Here is a 26,513-nt window from a genome sequence, read left to right as displayed (position 1 = left end):
GCCTAGTGTGCCCTCTGGGTTGGAGGGTCAGATGGCAGTCGCTTTCATAAAAACTAGTGCCCACGCCAATTCCTTGAGCCGTGGCAAAATGCCGGGACAACGCGAGGAAGATGATGATAGAATATAATAATAGAAGGAGGAACTCGGTGAATAATAGAACATTCTGTAGTATGTGCTCATGTTGAACAAAAACTAGCGCAATACAGGTATCGAATGGCAAATTTCTATGAGAGACACAGTGCCATGCTATAAAGTGATAGTTTATTCAATTGTGCTAAAATGGTTACGAGAAAATAACTTAAACAACAATTAGTATTTAATTTACTTAATAATACGTGGGTAATGTTATCGAAATTGTGCAATCAGTTTTTAAATTGAGTAAATCATACAAAATATAAAGTTTTAATGGTTTTGCTAAATTACAAAGTAAAAGAATAATTTAATTTATGCATCAGGTTTAGATAATTGATGCCTTTATACTTAATAAAAAATATTAAGTATACCAATTAATGGATGTAAAAATGTTGCTATGTTACTGCTCATTTTGAAACATAGCTTTGTTTTTAAACACATTGGAGAAGATAGACCTAGACTTTTTGTGCATTTTTGATTAGAAATATTAAAATTTCTTCACGTACTTGCATTGCATAATGAAAAGCAATACATATTACTATATTCATGTTTAGTATAACGTTAATTGTTGCATCAATTAAGGTTATTAAATCTGCTTCCATATAAATCGATCGATTTTCTTATTAAATTACTTGCTCTGTCGCTGAGCGAGTATTAGGCACCGTTTTCGAGTGAAATTTCTACAAATGTTTTGTTCTATTATTTTTAAATTATAGTTTATTATTCAAAGTAATTGATATATTGTAAAAATGGACGAAGTGTACTACGATAACTCGACAGTGAATGATTATGGGACGAAGGAGTTTGCAAAAGGACTGGGACGTATGTTCTATGTGATAAACCCGAAAGAGACAGCGTTTGAAAACTTGGAGGATGTCCCTAATTTTTATGTCCAGGTAAGCGCATGTAGAAAAAAAAGTTTTTGTTTTTTTATTACAAGTAAATAAAACAGAAGCATACAAGTGAAGAACAATGTAGACAGAATATATAGGTACATAACTATATAGATTATGATGTTTCCTTGAGCATAATATCTCACCTAGAATTAAGTTGTATTTAGAATGTTAACGTAGAGCAACATGCAAACACTTAACTATGTTAACTGCAATAACTAAACTACATGAATTTACAGTTAAACATAATAATATATTATACATATTATGAATGTTATGATCTATAACTTCTTATCATTTTTTTGTAGTAGTAGTAGTTACAAATGTGATGACAATAATAATATGGGAATTTACTGTAATGTGACCCGTTACCAATATTACGCAATAAACAAAGTAGGTATCTAGTTTGTTCCATGAAATTCAATAAGTAGGTGCCTATATTATATTTGCCCGCTCATTTTATTTCAGTTATGCCAGTAATATATAATTCTTATTTATTATGCTTTATTTTCAATCTACATTTTTATTGCTCAATAGTTTTGTTTGAACTGAAATTATTGTGTTATTCGAAAACATAAGTAAATAATTTAAGGTTTAAAAAAATGTAATTATTAATTGTTTTTTTTTTAATATTACAAAATGCATCTTATTGTAATCGTATAAAGATCAAATCAGAATGTACATTTATAGTGCAGTAATTACTATTCATTATATGATTATGATTATGATAAAATAAACATTACGCTGCTTTAGTTAGATATTGTCACTTTTATTCATGCATGTGGCTATCATGGTTAATTTCTATTACAATTTATTTTTATTTTTATTTCAGGCATGGCCATATTTCTTTATGTTCATGATATTGGAACACATAATTTTAAAGCTAGAAGGAAAGAAAGGTATCCGTCTTAATGATGGAATAACGAGTCTCTCCAATGGAATGTTTCTTGAAGGAGGCAGGTATGTCATTTTTCTTTGACATTCTACACGGAAGTATCTACGATATACTGCATGTTAATTTCAAGATGTACCCAATGTTTTGCTACCGTATGAGGGCCGATGCTAGAGCGCGTGGCGAGCGCCTGGATGCTAAGGAAGCAGAGCGGACTCAAAGGCTTGCGACAGACCGCCTGAAGAAAAGGTGGAAAAGTTCACTGGAGGATTCCCCGTATGGAGTCCGCACCATAAGGGCAATCCTCCCATCATTAGACAAGTGGGTAGACAGGAAACGTGGAGTCCTTACTTATAGGCTCACGCAGGTAATAACCGGGCATGGTTGCTTCGGTCATTACCTGCATAATATTAAGCGGGAACCAACTCCGGCTTGCCATGGGTGCGGAGATCCTAACGACACAGCGCAACACAATTTAGAGGTCTGTAGTAGTTGGGCAATGGAGCAACAGCACCTAATAACCAGTGTAAGAATTACTGGAGGGTACCTCTCGCTGCGAAACGTTGTTACTTCAATGCTGCGTAACGAGAGGTCCTGGGACGCAGTAGCTTCCTTTTGTGAAACAATAATGTCACAAAAGGAGGCAGCGGAAAGGTTGCGCGAGGAAGACGTCGACGCGCATCCGCTTCGGCGTAGACGGAGAGGGAGGAGGCGAACACAGTACGCAGCTGATGTGCGCCAGATCCCTCAGGAGGGCCGATGGGTTGGGGCCGGTGTGGGTTTAGTGGGCAGGACGTCTCCCACCTTTTCTCGCTAAGAGAAAAGAATGGGAGATGGGAGTCCCACATAACCCCCGACAGGGGGTATGCGTAACAGCATTACCACATCGTTAAAAAAAAAAGAGGTGTAGGGTTGGAGTCGGTGTAGCTTTATTTGACGTTCATAAGCGCATTGCGCATATGCCTACTTGGATGATAAATTATCTTTATATTTATCTGTAATGTGATAATATACATAGGTGTAACGGGTCGAGGCGCCAGTTAGGTAATGGATATTCGTACAATATTACAGCTTAGCTCTTCGTCTGTCAATTAGGCTTAGACATATCATGTTCCTCGCCGTTCATTGAACTTTTAGATTGATAAATTGGCATTTAGGTAGTATTTCTACTCAGTTTTATAAAAGATAGGTAATTAAAGATTTTGTAATAAATTTGGTAAATAAATATGTTTCTATAATTACATTTGACAAAATAAAACTACAGTCTATTCGACTTTTTAAGGCGATATTTTGGCGTGGTGTCCCGAACCCTGCGCGATTTAAGACAATAGCAATAAGACAATGAATAGACGGATTATTTAGAATAAGAATAATATTTATTTAATGACAGGAATGCTCTCAAACCTGAATTATTAAACTACGATACATAATAGGCCTTTTCCATCTGTGTCAGATGTGTAAGCAGCATTCGTGGCTGTAAAGCCCTATACGAGAAAGGATCCCTCGGCCACACACGCAGCAGGTATATGCTCCCCCAGGTGGGCGGGGGTTGGAGGCCTGCTCGTGGCGCCTCATGCGTTTTTCTTTTAATGAGGAAAATCAGCATCGTCGTGTTTGGATTGACCATCATGAATAGCACGACGCTTTCTGCCATTCGTTGCATGAGATGTTAAAAGCAACCTTGTCACGTTTCGCGCAATCTTTAAAGCGCAGCATTAGCCGCCCAACCGGTCTTTTTGCGCCCGTAACCTCTCTTAGCAAGATTTGGCGTGGCAAACGAGTCCGTTCCATTCGATACACATGCCCAAGCCACCTCAATCGTCTCTTCTTCAGTGTGGCTGTGACTACGATAATTAGCATTAAAATTATACCAGTATGTTTAAATTACGTGCGAGTTTTAGCACGATTTAAATATCAAAAATTGATATAAATTTGACAAAACTCTTTTAAGTTTGCCATAATTTCCTATTTCCCAGGTTCATATGGCGTGGCGCCGAAGCATACCTATACACGTGGATATACGCGAACTACAGGCTAGTGGAACTACCATGGGACAACGTATCTACGTGGCTGCTAGCAGCGCTAGGCGTAGATTTCTGCTACTATTGGATGCATAGAGCTTGCCATGGTGAGTGAAATCAATAAAACAATAAAGGAACCTATTGAAATTTTAAATAATATGAAGTGCGTCAACCTTTGAGGCATTAAGTATAACTATAAAAACCGGCCAAGTGCGAGTCGGACTCGCGTTCCAAGGGTTCCGTACATTAAGTCCGACTCACGCTTGACTGCACATTTCTAATAGGTTTTCCTGGGTAAAGAACTATTTTGTGTATTTTTTTTTAAATTTTACTCAGACCCAGTAGTTCCGGAGATAAAGGGAGGGGGGAGGGGTGGTCGTACAGACAGACAGACAGACACGAGTGAAACTATAAGGGTTCCGTTTTTTTCCTTTTGAGGTACGGAACCCTAAAAATTAAAAAAAAATCATAAGATTATGCCAAAAATGTCATCATTTTGGAAAAGAGCTGATAGTCTTCAAACTGCTGGATCGATTTTTATCAAACATAAGCTAAGAACTAGCGCAAATAAACTGGCTTTCACGAAAAAAAAAACCGCATCGAAATGGGCCCATCCGTTTGAAAGCTAGGATGCCACAGACAGACATTGGCGTCAAACTTATAACACCTCTCTTTTTGCGTCGGGGGTTAAAAATGCGGGTTATTATAACATTTATAACGTAATAATGGAAATAAAAGTTAAATAATAGCTTCAGGCTTCTTATTGACACTGTCGCTAAATTAAATTATACTTTGCCAGTTTACTCGTATTTTAAGCACCCACCTAATTTAAGTCTGTTTGACTTTTCATAACATTGTTGACCAAAATTAAGTATTTTAAGTTCAGTTGCGATTTCTGAGGCATGATTCGTATTATGTAAACATAATTATTTTAAGAAATCTTTAATGAAACAAAATAAGGCGATACTTTGTGATAGTATCATAAAGTAGGACTGACTGTCATATACTTATTGTTTTGTACTGTACCTAATACCTACTTAAAGTAAACTTTAATTTAAGTATTACTGAACTCAAGAGACCACTAAATAAAATTACGTTATTAATTAAACTATCCAAATTAAGAGTTCAAAGTTTCCCTTTAAATTTAATAACGACGCCGCAAAGAGTTGAAGTGAAAAACTTTACAGACAGCTTGCGGCTGATTCTGTAACTAACAAGCTGATGTGGTTACATTGTTACATCAATTTTTATGAATGTATTATTATTATGTAAGAAAGTAATAATAGTTATAGGACTTATAGGCCGCCCGTATTGAAAGCGATGACTTACAACTATAATAATAATAATTGATTGATTGATTTATTTATTGGTAAAATTGGTTGTTTTACAAGTCAAGATTTCTACATATTTACATAATGAGATTAAAATACTAATATTTACACATTTTTACATTTACAACTAAATCTTAAACTACGCAATTACATAATTCAACATAAATAATAATATTACAATTTCTTCTTAGAACTACTTAAACATTCATTTAATGATCTCCACGAAGAAACTCGTCTACACTGTAGCACGCCCGTGCGATTAGCAGCGATTTGAGTTTCCTGGTAAACTCAATGTCACTTTTCGCTGATTTTATATCGGGCGGAACTGAGTTGTAGATTTTAGCCCCAATGACACTGAGTGATCTCCTGAGTTTGGCTAGTCTCTTTACTGAGGCAACCAGCATTGGCTGTCTGCGGTTGTTCCCAGCGCGGCTAGAATTAGTTTTGTAACTAGCGAGGTTTGACCTGACGTACTGACACGCTGCTAATATGTAGACCGATGGTAGCGTTAACACTTTGTTGTGTGTAAATAGTTCCTTAGCTGGGTGGTCGTAAGGTTTCTTAGATATTATCCGCAGCGCCCGCTTTTGTATTTTGAATACACTGTCCCGACTCGCAGCCAAGCCCCAAAGGTCGACACCGCGGATTATGATCGAGTGGAAGTATCCATAATAAGGTTTTCAAAAAAAAATTCACATCACCTATTCGGAAAAGGGCTTTTTCTTCCCTGCTAGGAGGGATCAAAGTGGAATTTATTTAACTTTTTTGCATTTTTTTAGCATAAATAATGTTGAACCATAATAATTTCGTCATACGTGATGTGAAAAGCAGTATATTAAATCACATGGTAGCAACATTATTTCCACCTTGGGCGTTAACACTTGAATCCCACTACGCTCAGGATTCTATTTTAGAAGCCTTCCATTGTAAAAGCATTTGCTTCATTCAGGATTCCATGTAAATTATGTTTTGCTCTCTTGTGACACAATGTACTATAATTGATACGACTTTGAGTCGTGTTTTCAAGCATTTCATGCGCACCAATAAGTGCGAAGGAAATGTCTCATGACTCCTGCGGTGGCAGTCAGCGGCAATAGCACGTTCACATTTTTATCGCCTGGTGCTATGCCTGTCACTTTCGCACTTACATACTTGTTAGAACGTCAGAAACAATCAGCTTGAGCTGTTAGCGCTGATTGGTGCTCACGGTCAAGGTCACTAACTCTCAAGGTCACGGTCAAGGTTATATCAAAATAAGATGATAACCAGATCAAATTGGTTAAACAGAATTGGCCTCCTTCACTCTAATTATCTATAGACTCTCAACCCTTTGAAACCCTTATTATTTTAACTCAATATTGACCCTAATAATTTATTCTGATTGGAGTTTTATCAAGGTAATTACGGTCTTGAATTAACTTGGAATGGGTAGACCTTTTTGAATTATACTTTTTTAACACGTTAATTGAAGATACAAATAATATCAAACCGTAATAGGAAATGTAAAAAGCTTCAACTTTTTTTATCTTAACTTTATTTGTACCGTCAAACAGGGTAAAGAGGGATGGCAGAGGTAAATAGGGACAAATCTTTAAATGTGATTTACCTGAAAATTTCTTAATAACTACCCACACGAAATGTACTATTATTTTCAATCGAATGATACATTTTCTGTGGGTTTATGGCTCCCTACCGTTCTCGGTGCAAAGTTGCCCATGATGCAGCATTTCCATGCTGGATCACAACGAGACAGCCTTTGCACAAGGAACGAATTATATTTTGATTAAATCCTTAATCATTATCATGGAGCACATGATCCAGCGGTGCCCACTCCGCGCATACTCGGGTAGCCCGGATGACCTATTAGACTCATAGACTTGACGCCCGATGCTGTGCAGTGGTTGCAAAACCATCCAAAAAACCAAATCCAAAAAAAAAACATCCAAATGTTGCCTTATAAATAGAAATAATTTTGCCTAATATGTGACCATATCGCCATACGATTAAATAAATTATAATAACTAATAATAACTCCACGGCCGATTCGGCCACGGCGACTGCTATCAACTCCGTTGCTGTCTCTGGTGTGCTCGCAAGTGGCTGACGTAGCCTATCTTGTTACTTAAAGTTCGCGAACATTGCGGGCACATGAGCACACCATTTGTGTAATAATAATGTATTGCCGCAGGTGGTCTGGCTTTTACTTAATCGCGCTTGGCATCCAGCTCTATACTTCGTTTTTTTTAGCATTAGTAAACAATCTTGATGTGTCTTTTAATTAAAAAACACATTTTAAAAATAAGTTACGGCAAATATGTAACAATTATGAATCTAATACGATCATTTATATTCTTCTGCTTTCATAAGTAATCGTTTTTGATTTTTAAAAAGCGTTTTTCAATTAAAAGACATGTCAAGATCGCTTACCTTCTTGCGAGTTCTTTCTAATGCTAAAAAAAACGAACTATAAGCGCCGTCGCGATTCAAATTCGGTTACGTTAGCATTTATTGCAGACCGCCATTCCGCTCGTGTGGCTGCCTGCTGCTCCCAACGCGAGGGCTCTATACGACACTTTCTCACTAAAAAAACTATCATAATTATGATTTATTATTAATAAATTATCATAATGATCCTCAGAAATGCACGTGCTATGGGCTCAGCATCAAGTGCACCACACGTCGGAAGATTTCAACATGGGTGTCGGCATCAGACAGTCCATACTGCAGGGATGGTGCGGATTTGTAAGTAACCCTTGATTTATTATTTAACTAGCGACCCGCCCCGGCTTCACACGGGTAGTTCAACGAATTTACACAGAACCTTTACAAATTATACACCAAAACCTTTCTCAAGAATCACTCTATTATAGCTAGGGAAGTAGTGTAGAGGTGCAAATTTTGGTATCGGATGAATTCACTTGGCACAGATGTATGATAGGTAAAGCTAAGCTAATTTAAGCCGGTAGCCAACCGCCACCCCCTGGCAGGTAGGTAGGGGGAGCAGTCAAATTTACACGCCGCCGCGCTTTAGGTAAAGAATGATATTGGCTTATATTTACCTACCACCTCGAGTTTGGTGTCATTTCCGGATAAATCAAAGATGTAGCTTTCATTTTTAGTACAAAAAATACACCTTTTCATATACATTTTGCAAGATATATGAAAAAATCTCCCAACTCCAGCTAATTTGTTTTGTTTCAGAACACAATACTTTAAAATATATGTACAACATCGTATTAAAAAAAATAGAATTGTAAAGTCCAATTCATGCAGATTCTAAAAATATGTAGGTAGTTTTATACAATATATTAAAGAAATTTTGTAATATAAATTAATATACCGCGCGGTATCGTGAATTGTGACTGAGCGTGAGCGGGCGATTTTACCTCTATAACTCGAAGAATGAAATTTGACCTCTACAACGCGAACAAAATACAGGGTAGATTTTCTTTTTGGGTTAGTGAGGGCAGCTACCAGATCCCGTGCTGCTACGAGAAAAAGTTTTCCTCAATTTGTGGCTTTTCTAGCCGGAATTTTTTTTTCGTTCCATACAAGTTTTTGATCCTCAATAGGAATGGAATCGATTGGCATAAAAAAAAAGTTTGTCAAAAATTATCCTTTTTCTCGCAGCCTGTATGTTTTTTCCAAAATCTGTAAAAGCCAATCTTCATTCATTTGAAATCGAGGGAAGGTCTTCTAAAACCGTTTTCTCGCGTAGCAGCACGGGATTTGGTAGCTGCCCTCACTGACCCAAAAAGAAAATCCACCCTGTATAGTCTGACCTCATTTAGACGAACAAAAACCTACGAGAAGCTCCGTAAGTCGATGCCCTCCATAAGACTAATCCTCGTTAACACGAAGTTTCTGGCGTTTCCCTTGAGATGCGTGCTATCGAGGTTCCACTATATTTTTTTAAAGCTAGATAAGTGTTCTTTAAGGCACCATTTTTTTTGTGCACAAAATTCAGGATTTACAAAGATAAGTGTCAGTTGAATAAAAAAATTAGCAGACCGGTTTTGATATGTTCGTCAATATTTTCCTTTTTTTCTATTAAACTTTGTATTCAATGTCTCAAAAATGAATTCCTCGTCCACAATTTACCAGAAAATGACACCACACTCGAGGTGTTACATAAATACAAGCTGCTATGTTTATTTATTCTAAAGCGCGGCGGCGTGTAACTTTGACTGCCCCCTGCCTACCTTCCAGGGGTTGGCGGGTGGCCACCGGCTGAAATTAGCTTAGCTTTAACTATCATGCATCTACGATACCAAAATTTGCACCCTATGACACTACTTCCCGTGGTAATTAATATGTGAACCCCGCATGAAAACCAGTACAGTCAGACGCGGCAGGGGACTTTGTTTTATAATAACTATGTATGTTGATTGATAATATTATTATGTGTTTTTTAAACGGTTACAAACAAGCATATAACCCGTCCTATGGTAAGCGGTTGCTGCAATCTTTCGGCGCGTACAATTGTCAAAAACGTGCTTGAAAAAAAAAATTGTTAATACTTTTTTCTCAACTCCATTTGCAAAAATGATGTCGATCATTTGTTGCGTAAAATTGTATTCGAATTCGAGTAACGGTAGTTAACTGTATACAAATCTGGATGTTTTATTAAAAATTCCTAAAATTGGGGATACGTTCTGTTCGAAATCGACCACATTTTATTTGAAAATAAGCTTTTTCAAGAACATAAGGTGGATTTTTGATAAAACGTTAAGGCATATAAGCCCTTTCGACACTTAACAAGTATCGTGAGTCATGACTAAAACAGAAATTCAGGAAATTACTTTTTCAGATGTAAATCTAGATGCGCAGTTCATTTTGGAATATAGCATACGAAATTATCTTTAGAGGGAAAATGTGCCCTTCAAAGAAAATTGTTAAGGTGTAGGTACTTAGGTATTGGCACAGAATAAATAATAGTACTAGGTACAGAAGATTCACTCTCTAACAAAACGCGTCTATTACGACCGATATGACCGATAGGTGGCGCAAGCGCGAGCAGGCGTCCGTTCCGTAGCGATGCGCGGTAACTACTATGGCTAGACACCAAAATTGGTGTGGGCCCCATGTACTTGTAGGTACTTGTAGTAGTGAGTCACGCCTGGTACTGGGTTAGTTTTCATTGATAATTCTGCAATAATATAAAAAGTAACCGTAGCTAGAGTTTGTGCGGAAAGAGAAGAGCTGTGGAATGTATGGAGCCTAATACATTCCACGACTCTTCTCTTTCCGCACAGACTCTAAATGGGTTATGAGATACGAGGTGTTAAAAACAAATTAGCATTGCCTTGCATTTCTGAATAATCCCTTTTTCTATCTCACTCGTTCAGGACAACAAATAAAATTAACGTATCATGCCAGTAATAACGTTTAATTTATAACCTTGTTAATTACTCTTGGCGTTATTCATAAACGGCTGCTAACTTAATCAGTTGATGATCGTAGTTTGTCCCTATCTGTCGTTATGTCATAGAGAGGGACAAACGACGATCATCAGCTGATTAACTTAGCAGACGTTTATGAATAACGCCGTCTCTTTTTATCGTGAAGGTAGCAATCCGATTGCAACAGGATTGCAGCAGAGTGTAGCTGCAAACTGCATTGCTGCAAGAAATATCACTTATACAGAAAATTGACATTTTATTTTATTTCTTGCAGCAATGCGTCGGCAATAATGCTGTGCTGAATTGATGATGATGTGATGATGCAATTTTTTTTTATACTTATGTTAATTTTACTGACATACCGTCAACCGGTTGTTGAGCGCAGGCAGGGATGGCTGGAGTGAATAGGGATAAAACTGAAATTGTGATTTACCTGTCAATTTCTCAAAAAATGTGTAGGCAAACTGTATTATTTGTTTGGCTAACTTAACAGTTTGCCTACACATTAACTGTATTATTTGATTAAAAATATTATTCGATTGAAAATATTCATAGATTTTGTATGATACCATTTGCGGTGGTATTTTTTAAGAAATTGTCTGGTAAATCACATTTTATATTTTGTCCCTATTCACCTCAACCATATCTATTCACCCCGGTTGACGGTAAGTCTCATGAACGTTTTCTTATTTAAATTATCAATATGTAGTAGTAGTAGTAGTAGTAGTAATCACTTTATTGTACACAACACACGTTTACATAATATTTACAGAAATAAAGGTACAAAGGCGAACTTATCCCTGTAAGGGATCTCTTCCAGCTAACCTTCGAGTAGATGAGGGGAGAATTCAAATTAGATAGACTACGGAATGCACAGTAACAATTTAAAAGTAAACTAACCAAAATGTCCAAAAGTAAATAAAATACATAAATACTATTATAAAATAAAATACATGCTACATACATAAATACTAAACATATATTACATATAATATACAAGTGTCAACAAAAAAAATAGACATCAGTACTTAACCAAATCACGCTTGGCTGGAAAGCATAAGTTTCTTCAAATTAGCCTTGAATGACGCTACAGTGTATATGTTAATAAAAAAATAAAAAACTTATATCAAAATATATTTTTAATACGCTGGACTCATTTAACTATTTTGTCCAAGATTGCTAGATATTATTTAAGCATCTTAATATTTGATTTTAAATGTAAGGATATTGATATTAAATCAATCGTTTTCTGCTTCATTTCAGTGAAGGATATTTTTCGCGTTGCAAATAAGTATTTTGATAATATCTTGTAACAAGGCTGTTCGTCGCGATGTAATGTTGTCGTAACCCGAATGTAACCTTAACCCTGAAGAAAGTCAAACCCACTTGTCGGTTCCTAGCGTCCACTTTAAGTTAATTAGGTAATAATTACTCGGGATCGGTCGGACAAACTCACTCGGGCTTATTACGTGCTAATTAGATTTGTGTAATCACTTAAGAGAACTTAGTAGAAATTATTTTATTTGAGTTTTCACGTTATATAAATACGAGTGTTTTATGTCCTTTAAGAGGGGGTGAAAGCAAAATTGTAGGATTTTTTTTTACCTATTTTAATCAAAAGGAAATGCCATGAAAAAAATCTCACGGAAACTAGACTGTGTTTGCAAAAAACCTTAAAAGGTAAAATTTGTCTCGATTGACAAAAAAAACACACGATAACGTCAATTTTTTTTTTAGTTATATATCGGTACACTGCATAGCAGTATAGGTATATACTTTTAGCATAAAATGCTATCTGAAAGACGAAGGATCTTTCGAGCAAAGTTTTAAACAGAAAAAATATTTTTTTTACTTAAAACGCGAACGAAAGGAAACTGAACTCTATTTTCCAAACAATTTGGTTTAAATTTCTATGGCTTAAACTGAGTATGGTGCACAGGATGAGGATATCTTTTGTTTCTTGGCTTTAATTTTGATATGATATTTAACTCTATTGACAGCTATTCAAGTTCAAATTTCAACAAATATTTTTTTTATTACATGCAGTAAGGGGTTAAAAAGAGGAGTTTATTATATGTTCATATATTATATAAATATTTGTATCCTATGAGAGAAGAAAACTGATCACAGAATTCAACGGAATGAGTTCATTCCTTGTGTTGAAAATGCTCAGCTTACGTCACAAAATACAAAAGCTCATAGATAAATTTAGTTAGCATAGTGCAAACGCGTGCGACTTAATTTACTTTGCTGTCTTTGTGCAGTTCATTTAGACTGGAGAATCAGTCGGCTTACTCTAAATGACTAGCGTTTCAACTTGGTTTCAACTAACTACATAGTTCAATTGTTTGTCGACCTCATTACTGTGTGTATAGAATTGTTCTATGTAATTCAAAACGAATTGCCCGTGGGTTTTAAAAGTAACTAGCAAACTGCCCCGGCTTCGCGCGGGTTAACAAATTATACATAAAACTTCATCTTGAAGCACTCTATCTATTAAAAAAACCGCATCAAAATCCGTTGCGTAGTTTTAAAGACCTAAGCATAATACACAGCAGACAGCGGGAAGCGACTTAATGTTTTATACTATGTAGTGATTACAAGGAACCCGCGAAAAGAACGAAGCATGACATTTAGGTAGTAAAAGACTTTTAAACATAAAATTTCAATTTGCGGTAAAATATTGTATTTTTTAGCTTTTTTAGATTTTTCAGCGTTTTGGTAATTTTAGTTGTCAAAAGTTACCTAACGTTTGAAAATTCAGTTACTACAAACCATAGCGCCTTATAGCGCCATCTAGGTCGACTGTCAGTCAGGACACGACTTTTAGGGTTCCGTACCCAAAGGGTAAAAACGAGACCCTATTACTAAGACTCCGCTGTCCGTCCGTCCGTCCCTCCGTCTGTCACCAGGCTGTATCTCACGAACCGTGATAGCTAGACAGTTGAAATTTTCACAGATGATGTATTTCTGTTGCCGCTATAACAACAAATACTAAAAACAGAATAAAATAAAGATTTAAGTGGGGCTCCCATACAACAAACGTGATTTTTGACCGAAGTTAAGCAACGTCGGGCGGGGTCAGTACTTGGATGGGTGACCGTTTTTTAGGGTTCCGTAGCCAAATGGCAAAAAACGGAACCCTTATAGATTCGTCATGTCTGTCTGTCTGTCTGTCCGTCTGTCCGTGTATGTCACAGTCACTTTTCTCCGAAACTATAAGAACTATACTGTTGAAACTTGGTAAGTAGATGTATTCTGTGAACCGCATTAAGATTTTCACACAAAAATAGAAAAAAAAACAATAAATTTTTGGGGTTCCCTATACTTAGAACTGAAACTCAAATTTTTTTTTTTCATCAAACCTATATGGATAGATGGTAGGTGGGGTATCTATGGATAGGTCTTCAAAAATGATATTGAGGTTTCTAATATCATTTTTTTCTAAACTGAATAGTTTGCGCGAGAGACACTTCCAAAGTGGTAAAATGTGTGTCCCCCCCCTGTAACTTCTAAAATAACAGAATGATAAACCTAAAAAAAATATATGATGTACATTACCGTGTAAACTTCCACCGAAAATTGGTTTGAACGAGATCTAGTAAGTAGTTTTTTTTAATAAGTCATAAATCGCCTAAATACGGAACCCTTCATGGGCGAGTCAGACTCGCACTTGGCCGCTTTTTTTTGCTTGTTTTGCTCTATTTTTAGGGTTCCGTAGCCAAATGGCAAAAAACGGAACCCTTATGGATTCGTCATGTCTGTCTGTCTGTCTGTCTGTCTGTCCGTCTGTCTGTCCGTCCGTATGTCACAGCCACTTTTTTCCGAAACTATAAGAACTATACTGTTGAAACTTGGTAAGTAGATGTATTCTGTGAACCGCATTAAGATTTTCACACAAAAATAGAAAAAAACCAGTAAATTTTGAGGGTTCCCCATACTTAGAACTGAAACTCAAAAAAATTTTTTTCATCAAACCCATACGTGTGGGGTATCTATGGATAGGTCTTCAAAAATGATATTGAGGTTTCTAATATCATTTTTTTCTAAACTGAATAGTTTGCGCGAGAGACACTTCCAAAGTGGTAAAATGTGTGTCCCCCCCCCCATGTAACTTCTAAAATAAGAGAATGATAAAACTAAAAAAAATATATGATGTACATTACCGTGTAAACTTTTTTTTTAATACGTCATAAATCCCCTAAATACGGAACCCTTCATGGGCGAGTCCGACTCGCACTTGGCCGCTTTTTTGTTGATGGTGCGGAACCCTCCGTGCGCGAGTCCGACTCGCACTTGGCCGGTTTTTTATATATGGTGTTATTCATACCAGTTTGTAAGCTCTAATGAGTCTTCGATCTTCGATAATTGTTGGTTCCTATAATGTCATTTTGACATATTTGTGTTTGTTAGAAAGATACAGCATTTAACAAAGGTATGTTGTTTTATGAGATTTTAACGGGTTAAGACTAGAAGTCTGTGCGGAAAGAGAAGAGTCGTGAAATGTAGGGGCGTCCAAACATTCTACGACTGTTCTCTTTCCGCACAGAACCTACAACAAATGTTTTATTTTAACAATGTAACTTAAGAATTGTTCTCATTTCGAGATAATAATTATTTTAAGTGTCTACAATAATAGGTAAATACTTAGAATGTGTATTAATGTAGGTTATTATAGTAGTACCTAGTGCTTTTATATTCGCAGCAAAAACAACCTCCAATTTCCAACTAAATGAAACGGAAACAAGAAAGTATATCAACGAAACGACTGCAACTTTTTGCATATCATATCCACTCGAAATTGACACTTAAACTTTACACGCTAAGGTTCGATTTGTAACAGAATAATTAGGTCATATGACCTAGTGATTTTCTTAGTCGTATTTTCTTTCCAAGAGTTTGAGTGGTGTTTATGCGTCTATTTTTTAACAATAGCACAACGTTTCGTATTTCGTCCTATCTGGAAAGAGTTGTGTTAAGGTTTTGTTTGAAAAAAAAAATGTATACAGATTCTATTTGCGAATTCATTTTTATTTCATGTTTGAAGCTTATATTTTGTTATTTTTCCAGTAAAAAAATCTTAGACTTATTTTATATTTTGTGAAGTGTGTTAGTCGAAAAGAAATAAAAAATATCAGTATATTAAATAATATTCCAAGAAATATTTATTTTTGAAAAACACCTTAATTCCCCTTGCACAGTAAAGGTAATAAAGGGAGGCAGCGGTTGTTGAGATCTTAGAACTTGTTTTTTCCCAGCAGTAGGCATTTATCAGTTAATATTTGTTTAAATAAAAAAAATCTTAATTTTTTGGGTCAGATGGCAGTCGCTTTCGTAAAAGAGACTGCTTTCGCCAATTCTTGGGATTAGTTGCCAAGCGGACCCCTAGGCTCCCACGAGCCGTGGCAAAAATGTCGGGAAAACGCGAGGAAGATGATGATGATAGGTACTTAATTTTTTGTGGACGATGAGAATTGTACAGTTTCCATTGGAGTGTGTTCGGTATTAAAACCTTCTCCGTTTAGACATTAAAAAGAATGTGACCTTTCTATTTTAGATTTTGCATAAAACATGTATTCGTTGTCAATAAATAAGAAACCAAGATAAATACGTGTTTAAATAAATATACACAACCACATAATACATAATCCATTTCATTTTTGGTCCTTCGAGCCGGATGAATCCAATCCAGTAACGTAGTTTACGATTCTGGTCACCTTACCTTTTATTATACTTCTTGTACTTTTTAACGTTTTATATTCTTCCGTGTCCGTCATTATGTGTGTAACTGTTGTTACGTATTTCGGCACGAAATATTCTTATGTATGCACTGTCGGCTCATGTAGCTCACAAGCCCCCTACGTAAGCTCAACCCTTTTCTTGACGACGATAATATTATTCGTACGGGTGGTCGTATTCAAAATTCTAACATACCTTACAGTCAAGCACACCCGATAGTGTTACCCGGTAAAGAACACGTGACAACTCTGTTAATTGAACAGTTTCACCTTCGTTTGTTGCACATAGGCATACAAGGCACGCTTTTCGGACTAAGGTTAAAATATTGGCCAATTAACGGTCGTATGGAAGTCAGAAAAGTCATACATAGATGCGTTCGCTGTGTCAGATACAATGCTGAAGCCTGTGAGCAGCAGATGGCTAGCTTACCCGCTCCAAGAGTCACTTTAACACGAGCTTTCTTACATGTTGGTGTTGATTTTAGCGGAGCAGTATATATTCGAAATTCTATGCTTCGAAATTGTAAGTACACTAAAGGATATATATGCTTGTTTATATGTCTGTCAACTAAGGCAATACACCTAGAGCTAGTTACTGAATTGTCTACACAAGCCTTTATTTGCGCCTTAAAACGATTTATTAGTCGAAGAGGTTACTGTACGCATTTGTACTCGGATAATGCTACAAATTTTAAAGGAGCAAATAACGAGCTTCATGAATTGTATCAGTTATTTAAAAATGATACTTCATATAGTCAAGTTATAGACTATTGTAATGTCAGTTCCATAGAGTGGAAATTCACAATTCCTCTCGCCAGCCACATGGGTGGAATTTACGAGACTGGAATTAAGTCTGTTAAAAGTTTATTAAAAAGATATTTAGGTAATGTCAGATTGACTTATGAATTTTTTTACACAGTTCTTGTTCAGATTGAGGGTATTCTGAACTCAAGGCCTTTGTGCTCAGTTTTTGACATTCCTGATAATGACAATATTGTTTGCCTAACACCGGCTCACTTCTTGATTGGTTCTCCAATTTCAGATATTCCTGAGCCTAGTATTGTTGATAAAGCAGAAAATAGATTAAATATGTTTCAAAAAATTACTCAAATAAAACAAAAGTTTTGGGTACAGTTTTATAATAATTATTTAAGTGAGCTGCAACCAAGAAGCAAGTGGCTGCAGAGAAGGACCAATTTAGATATTGAACAAATTGTTTTATTGAAAGACGAAGCTACTCCACCTGCTTGTTGGCCGCTGGGTAAAATAATATCTATTAATAAAAACACATCTGATAATTTAGTACGGTCAGTCCAAGTTACAACCCAGAAAGGTGTTTTCATTAGGCCAATAAACAAAATTATTTTGTTACCTATTAATTAGCTAGAATAGCTAGATATTTTAGTTCATTTTGTGTTAAAAGGGCCGAGAATGTTCGGTATTAAAACCTTCTCCGTTTAGACATTAAAAAGAATGTGACCTTTCTATTTTAGATTTTGCATAAAACATGTATTCGTTGTCAATAAATAAGAAACCAAGATAAATACGTGTTTAAATAAATATACACAACCACATAATACATAATCCATTTCAGAGTGGTTGTTAAAAATTGTACCGTACTTATATATCCGCAGATTTTTTTAAATCTTTGATTGGTAGTAGGTACATACGTGTACTCGTATTTCTTATCCGTACCACAGGCCCGGTGTAAAGACCCCTGTACACAATGGGCCAGCGCCGGCCATTCCAAGGGACGCAGCCATGCGGTAGAATGAGATAGCAATAGGTATCACTTGCTCCCTCTAACGCATAAATGCGTCCCCCAGACTGGCCCACGCTGGCCCATTGTATACAGGGGCCTTTATAGCCTCGTTCTGCCCCACCATACAAAATTATAGCCAAGGAAGTTTGAATCTTGTATTTTCAATTGAGTTGAATTTGTTCGAAAATTTTGCGAGACAAATGAAATGCTACCTACTTTGTATTTAATTAAGGTTGACATTCCATCGAAACGAGTGTTCAATCCTAATGTACATTGGGCAGCACGAGGATAGAACAAATTAAGCTATTGAAGTTTCTTAATGTATCTAATGCATTACAGTGTTGGTTTTACTATTATAATATCCACTAGTATCCCAAATACATGCCCAAGTCAGCCTCAATCAGTAATAGTTTGTCGACTCCTCAATTCGGCCTAACTTTTCGATCAAATTATATTGAACGTCAAACTTTTACTTTCCTTCATTCTTTTTCTTCCACTTTATCACCCGCTAGCAAAACTTTTTCCCCACGTTTCTGAACTTCTATTCACCCGACTATAAATTACTCAATGAAGAATATTACCATAGTAGTGGCGTTAAATAAACAGTTGATTTATGTTTATTAAATTCTGGAACGTAAAATGTCAGATCCTAAGGTCATTAAGTTTGTATAGCGGGTTCATGGCGGATATTAAAAAATATTGCCCCCGTTTGGAGACGAGGAAAGAGTAAATAGTACTAAACACCGTTTATTTAGATATTAGGACGGGTTTAGTAATTTATTTAAACTTGCATCCATAAAAGGTAGAAAGAGTAAACTGATTTGCGGGAGTGTATTCTATGATTTACGACCTTACGAGTAGAAATGTGAAAGTTGGAGATCACTCTCAAAAACGCAGGAACATTTATTTATTTAATATTTATTGAACAAAAGGAAATGCAAACGTACAAAAGGCGGACTTAATGCTACAAGGCATTCTCTACCAGTCATCCTTCGGACCAAGCAGATAACTTGTAGGCGGTGCAACATCATGTTGTAAATACAAAACAAAGAACAAACATCTAAAAAAACATTCAAACATTCATCAAACATTCTTGGAAGTTTTTGGGAAACACGAGAATTTAAAGCAACTTTATTGCATAAAGTTTTTTTTTTCTAGCAGAATGAAAAGTTAATGAATGCTAAATTTTTCATTTCCACCAGATATTCTACCTGCCCCTGGCCCTGCTGATCCCGCCAGCCCAGTTCGTGATGCACCACCAGTTCAGCTACCTGTACATGTTCTGGATCCACACGGAGACCGTCAAGACCCTCGGGCCTCTGGAGTACTTCCTCAACACGCCTAGCCACCACAGGATTCATCATGGTAAACATCAAACATCAACATTTATTCAGCAAATAGGCCACAAGGGCGCTTTTACACGTCAACATGAAATTTACATACAAGAAAAAAAACACATCAGCAATTATAAAATAAATCTAAGCCGCAAATATCAAATCATACTAAAGTATTACATAGACATGTATAAAGTCTCTAAATGTCGAATTACAAACAAAAACTATAATAATATGTAGTATTAAAAATAAAACACAAAGATACAAAAACTATAATCTAAAATTATTTAGAGGTGTAAAGGTATCTAAGTGTCATAACTAAAAAATTAGAATATATAGTTAATCAAATTATCCTTAGAGATGTATAGGGTCTCCAAGAGTCAGAATCCTGTATACCTAACTAAAACATTCATTAAAATAGAAAATGATAATAAAAAAAACCGAATGAGGTGTGTCCATGTAATTATCCTCAAAAATAAAGCTACTAAATATAATAGCTCGTGTTAGCTTAAATAGACCAGTCTCCACAAACAGCACCCGTTCACGAGTATGACGCGTATCTCAGCCATCGCCTCTCTCAACTAGAGCTAGTCTATTTAGATAATAAGAAGAGTTGAAATAATTTTGGCAGAAAGCATTATTTACAATGCAATACTCTTTAATGCACAACTCACCATACTCGTAGTTTACAATAAATGTACAGTTACATAAACAAAGACAACAAAGGTAACAACAAGCGGTAACAACATTAATTTGACAAAAGAATACAGGTTTTGAGGAATAAAGGTTTGACGTGTTCAATAGGAGGTTATTAATACATTGTAATTATAGTGTGACGAAATCTTTAATCAATGAAATTGTTTTGCTGAACTAGCCATAAATTTTCGGCAACTTGAATCCTAACCTAACAACCTAACCTTACAAGTGACCCACGCTATAGATTTCCCTAGATATATTATATCGCCTTTATTGTATGTTTGAGCTGAAGAAAAATTCTAACCAATATTGGTGGTCTACAATTAACTAAACTTCTATCGTAATTATCACCTATGTTTGTATTAGTATTAAAACCTACTTTATTGTGACTTTGCATTCGCCAGCTGACAGGCTCTTTAGTTTGTTTATTTTATATTCTATTTCTATTTTCTAACATATTGCGACTATAAATAAGCACGTTATGATAAACGAAGCAATGGATATATGCTTTTAATTACATAAATATAACACACCACAACCTTCCTATTAGTGTACGCTATCACTCATTTCTAAGTTAATATTAAACGGTCTATGTGTCTTTTTCTTTTAGGTAGCAACCCGTATTGCATCGACGTGAACTACGGGGGTGTACTCATCATCTGGGACAAGCTGTTCGGCACCTTCAGGCCTGAGAAGGAGACTGACCGCATCGTCTACGGCCTGATATATCAGCAGCCGTCATTTAACCCTCTGCATTTACAGGTGACTTACTTGACTTATTGTCCTATGTCCCCTAGATGGGGCAGAGGGCGTCCACAAAGTGCGCCGCCATCTGGCTCGGTCTTGAGCTTCGTGCTTGAGTTCGCTCCAAGTCTTCCCAATAGCCTCTGCCTCTGCAATAATAGTCCGGCGCCAGGTCTGCCGTGGACGGCAACGTTTCCTATTTCCTTGGGGATTCCAGTCTACAGGTAAGGTTACCCATTTAGACCCAAGGGGGTATTACTGCAATGTTCTGCCGCCAGAGCAGCACTAGCACCCATTGTAAACCATGGAGTAACTTATACATACTGTGCCCTAAACTGTTTTTTTTTACTATAAAATATGACATTGATACATCAAGGCGGTTTGTTAAGTTGTTTACAAAGGGTCGACCGGGAAGCGCGAAAATTGGAACTGCTATCTGCCTCTTTATCGCTCGAATATTGCTGGAAACTAATAAGTGTAGTATTGTTCTCATAAGTAGTCCTATAAACTTTGAACGTTTATGATTGGTGTAACATCTACTTACATAAATACGCTTGGTGACAGTAAGCTAACGACCGACTAGGCTTTGGACATAAATACATTCCTAATTAAGTACCTACATTAAATCATAACTAGGTAATAGTAGATACTGGGTGTTTAAACGAGAGTTGGGAGACAATTGAAAATACAGTAGGAAAGATTTCATTTGTTAAAGTTTCTTAAAAAAACTTTATCGTCTTTGATAACATTATCTGTTTTAGCTTCCGGTGAGATCTTTGATAATAATAATCTGAAATTAATCTTATTCTATTTATAAACTAGGATTAAATTGTCTTTCCACGAGAAATACTTAATTGGTCTGGGCAGTAACTTTGCAAGGAACTAAGTTTGAAACTCGGTAAAATAAGTTTGATTCAAAATGATCTTATCTCGTAAAGACTTTTCTAATAGTCTTACTGCAAGGTCACTTTTTAATTAAAAATTGTTGTTTATAATGTCTTCGTATTTTTTATTCAAAATGTTGTACGTCTGCTTAATAATTCAAGACATGGCTAAAATAATCCAGTAATTTTGTCGCCTTTTGTAAGGGGGTTCGTTTGCGTCAAATCCGGTGGTTTTGATATTTTGCAGACTTTTTTATAATGTTGGCTCAATAAATAATCCAAGTTTGTGACTTCGAGCGCCGAATGCAACTTTGTCAAAAATCGCTATTTTTTTTTTTGGGATTTGGTCGATTATAACCCTAAACGACTAGTTTTTGATAGTACTTTCTCAAGACGTTTTTAAAGTAGACTAAATTTGCTACAATACGAGACTAGAATTGTCTCTGTAGATCTAATAGTTCTAATTGTCTCTGTAGAAGCAAAGTCAAGGAAGTTTACGCTCCAAATAATATTTCACAATTTTACCCTGCTCATTATCCTTTCCCTCTATTTATTTTTCTAGACCTTCTACACGAAGTACGTAATCCAGAGGTTCAAGGAATATGAGAAGTGGACCCACAAGTTCAGGGCCGTCTTCAGCAGGCCCAGCTGGAAGCCGGGCCAGAGCATCCGCTTCAAGGATATGGAGGAAGATGTAAGCAAGTTACTTATTGTATTGGCGAAAAAGAGGGGGCAAAATACAGGCCCAAAAATACGTTGAAAATTTTTGTTACTGCGGCATAATATTGTTGATAATTTTAACAAACGTTTGCGTTTGTGTACCAAAGCTAAAGGAGGATACTTTCAAGTTCTTAACTTCTTACATACCATTTTAAATCTGTCCTATATCAGATTTTTAAATCAGATCGCGATGTAAGTCGGTAGGCCGCGATGTCAATTAATGAAGATTAATTTCGATTATAATTGCTGAATTTATTTAAATAGAGGATCGAAACAGCAGTTCAACTAACTGTCACTATATCATAATGAAAATGCCCTGTCTTATTTTCAATTCACAAAAAAATAATTTCCTTACTGTAAAAGTCATTCAAAGAAATTATTCATAATTCATAATTCATAATTTAGAATTCATAATTCATAATTCATAATTCATAATTTATTGCATATAATAATCATGTGGTACGAGTACGTGTAGTAGTGGAATTAGTTTAAAATTTGCACAGTTACTTCACATTTCACCGTCTTTTTCATGCTTGTTTATCTTTAGTTTTGTTTTAAGCGCAAAAGGCAAAGCATGTTTAGGTCTTTATTAAAGGACCATTCTCTGAGCTAATTTCTATGTCATCCTGCTAATGAGGTTCACAATAATTAGCGATGTCATTTTCCTTAATTAGCTTACAATTAACTAAAGTTTTGCGCTTTAAATGAGATGTAAAAGCGTATAAAATAATTTGCTCAAAGATAAATAGAACTTACTGAAATTATGTTATTTTATATGATTTTTTCTATTGCAATTCATTATAATGGCCCAGTTGGGATTTTAAAAAACTGACATTAAACGCGAGTTTGTATCTGTGGAATTGTACATTTTGATGTTAAGTGTTAATTTAATAAGTGTGTGTACCTATTGCCATATGATAAAATAAAATAAAACCGTAATTTAGGTATGTATTTGTGAAAAATTATTAGTTTCAAATCCTCGGAGCTGTAACAGTATCCGATTTTGGTTTTAACTTTGAACGTAGTTAAAATGAACCTCATAATTTCTAAACTTTTAATGAATGATATAACTTTTCAGCCGGCTCTGCACACTCGGGTGAAGTATGACGTCATCCTGCCGAAATGGTGCACCTCCTACCTTCTGATGCACTACGCGTTCATCATGTATGGATTTTACCAGTTGTTTTTGATGCATATGGTAAGTCAATTTCTGTTTGTCCCTGCTTTATAATTTGTATAGCTGCTTTATAATAATTTGTGCTTCTTAATACGACTTAATAGGAATAGCCAAGATTTTGCACCTTGCCAGTATCAATCACGGAATAAAGTGTTACAAAAAAAAAACATTAAATACCTACCTATCCAGACATTTCTAGGAGTACATATTTAATCCATAATAAGTCAGGAGCGGCCTTTAAAGTCTTCAAACCTTCGAATCTGATCTTACGATCTGATTTTTACTCTTAACACATTCATTGCCACCCAGCCAAACAAGACATCCGCGCCGGGCTACATACATTTCGTCATATATAAAGCTGTAGTACCACGATCCTGACTCGATAGTCAGGATGGTCGACCCGATGGTCGTCCAGCCTGGGAACGAAATCATAAAATACCTAATAGTCGGGTTTTCGACACTGAATGTGTCAATGGAGCTGCTTGCTTGGACCAAGATATAAGATGTAAATCAAAACAGTAGGTATCAAATATACGGCAAAACACTTTACTAATAGAAGTTTTCTTTTTCAGGCCATGCCATCAACAACAGTGATCATCTTAACCCTCTACATCCTCGGCTCACTAACAGTCTTCGGCATGATCCTGGATGCCTCGCCCCGCGCCCCGCTCCTCGAGACCATCCGCTGCCTCACCACAGTGCTCATCATGCGCTGGTTGACCGTCAACCCGCTCGTTCAGGTCTTGTACATCGTGTCTGGCTTGTTCTGGTTTGTGTTTGTCTACAACACTGTGGAGATTAAGGCCACTAAATATAGCGATAAGGATTAAACATTTAATTTGGATTTTATCAAAACTGTTATTGTTGCTCTGTTACGTGTGGTTTGAAATAAATATTACGGTTGTATTTGTTTTCTGTTTATTTTTTCCTGTTAGTAGACTTCTTCTTCTTCAGGTGCCCTATCTTCTTTGGAGGTCGGCTATCGCAGTCCTGAAGTCCGAAACTCTTTTGTATTATGTTAGTAGACTAATAACAGGAATATGAGTAAATACTAGAACGTACTTTCGATTAGCAATTACGTAAAGAAATATCGAAAAATCCTATTTATATGTTGCTTCTTTATCAGCTAGTCTATGTATTAAACGTCACAATTTAGCACGAGATTACTAACGGGGTCAGAAGAAAGACGATTACGCGAACAAAGTTGCGGGTAGTGTTTAATAAAGATAATATCAAACAATGTTTTACCTGTCTACACCAACGATAACAGACATTTTCCGAACTGCCATACAATTAAGGTCCAATAAACTAACAACATTCTATCATCCAATTACGAACTAGATGAGTCTAGTTCGTAATTGGATATCTTCTATCTTCTATCTTCTTTTTATCCGAGCTGAAAGCAACCTGTATTAATTGAGATAGGTTGAGAACCTACAGAACCTAAAGAGATCTTTAGATTCTGAATTTTAATATACATATATTATATATTATGTACATATATTATAATTAACAATCAATGGTTTTAGAGAAATTCATCAATTTGTTTTCGTGATACATTTTAAAAACTTTCTTGAAGAATTTTTGTAATTCGTTCCATTTGAAAATTATGAATGTAAGTCGAAAGCGCCCTAAATTTAATTCGATAGCATGATAAGCGTTTGCGTTATGTTTATTGTTGAACAGCGCGCCAAGTGGGACGTTTTGAAAACTCAAAATCCCATACGAAATGACACTTAACCCAAACACATACTTCACGTCGCGCTATCGAATGAAATTTAGGGGTACAGAAGACCAGAATCGACTACATTTTAACTAAATATGACTGAAAACTCTTATTAGGTATCAATATAATTGAACGAAATTGAATGGAAGAATTTCCCCTGGGAATCCCTGGGAACGAAACCGGTAGCGTTTGAAGAAGAAGAAGAAGAAAATAAATTTATTCAGGATGCTTACAATATTGCTTAAATCTAGTATTACACTTTTATTGACACAAAGCATAAACGTCACTGAAAAGGTCTCCCCTCAACTTGGTGTCAAGTTACGAGTACCTCATTTCATTCTTTCGTACAGAATGCGACATCCTGTACACAATCAAGACTCGAGTAGCCGAGACAAATGAGTCTGCAGAAGTTTCACTTAATCTTAGCAAGTTCTATTCAACGGTACTTCAAGTCACTACTAAAGGGATTCCTTAAACTTCTAGGGCGTTAATGGCCGTATTCGTAATTATAAATTTAGTTTTAACATAGAAGAGTTTTGGTCGCATAAAGCAATCCCTACCGGTAACAAGAGGAAACGAAATTTTATGGGTTGCAGGGAACTAGTTATATCAATAGGTACCGGCTTAACTTAAACGTTTGTTTGAAACAGATAGTAATACTTACCCGCTCTATCTTGCTTCGATATTTTCAATTTAACTGGTTAATTTCGTTCCACAATAACAAAAGCCGATCGAATTTGGCATAAAATTGTACAACGACAATGGTTTGGCATCAACAATTTGCAAAAAGTAGTAATCGATACTAGTCAGAATAAGACGTCAGAAACACTTAAACGAGGTCCCGCGAACTTCTAACTCGCAGAGATAAAGACAGTTCCATTTTAGCGGACACTTAAAGTAGTAGTGAGGTCTCGAGAGCTCGGCCTACTTTACTGCGAGCCATGTTATTCTTATTTATTTCCCTATAAATGAGTTACGAAAACGTATGGAACCTATTAAATTAATTTTGTATCAAAAAGAAACGCCTGGAAACGATGCTATTAAGCATAGAACCAAATTAT

General features: G+C 36.0%; 1 protein-coding gene across 1 annotated transcript; it reads left to right on the top strand.

The window, feature by feature from the left end:
* The first annotated feature begins 851 nt into the window (after positions 1-851).
* Positions 852-24,556, top strand: LOC134649731 (alkylglycerol monooxygenase-like). Its single transcript, XM_063504562.1, has 9 exons — positions 852-1,028; positions 1,858-1,985; positions 3,894-4,045; positions 7,908-8,011; positions 19,374-19,536; positions 20,812-20,963; positions 22,392-22,523; positions 23,628-23,747; positions 24,299-24,556. Exons 1-9 carry the CDS (start codon positions 882-884, stop codon positions 24,554-24,556), a joined length of 1,356 nt encoding a protein of 451 aa, XP_063360632.1. The 5' UTR covers positions 852-881.
* The last annotated feature ends 1,957 nt before the right edge of the window (positions 24,557-26,513 follow it).

Source organism: Cydia amplana, chromosome 7 (genome assembly GCF_948474715.1).
Source record: "Cydia amplana chromosome 7, ilCydAmpl1.1, whole genome shotgun sequence".
In the NCBI taxonomy this organism is placed as follows: domain Eukaryota; kingdom Metazoa; phylum Arthropoda; class Insecta; order Lepidoptera; family Tortricidae; genus Cydia; species Cydia amplana.
This window is presented reverse-complemented; position numbering and strand designations above follow the sequence as displayed.

Excerpts from the sequence above, each read along its gene's own strand:
- LOC134649731 (XM_063504562.1), top strand. The coding sequence starts at position 882 with ATGGACGAAGTGTACTACGATAACTCGACAGTGAATGATTATGGGACG. Across the intron at positions 8,012-19,373 it reads TGCAGGGATGGTGCGGATTT|ATATTCTACCTGCCCCTGGC; the intron begins GTAAGTAACCCT and ends CATTTCCACCAG. Across the intron at positions 20,964-22,391 it reads TTAACCCTCTGCATTTACAG|ACCTTCTACACGAAGTACGT; the intron begins GTGACTTACTTG and ends TTATTTTTCTAG.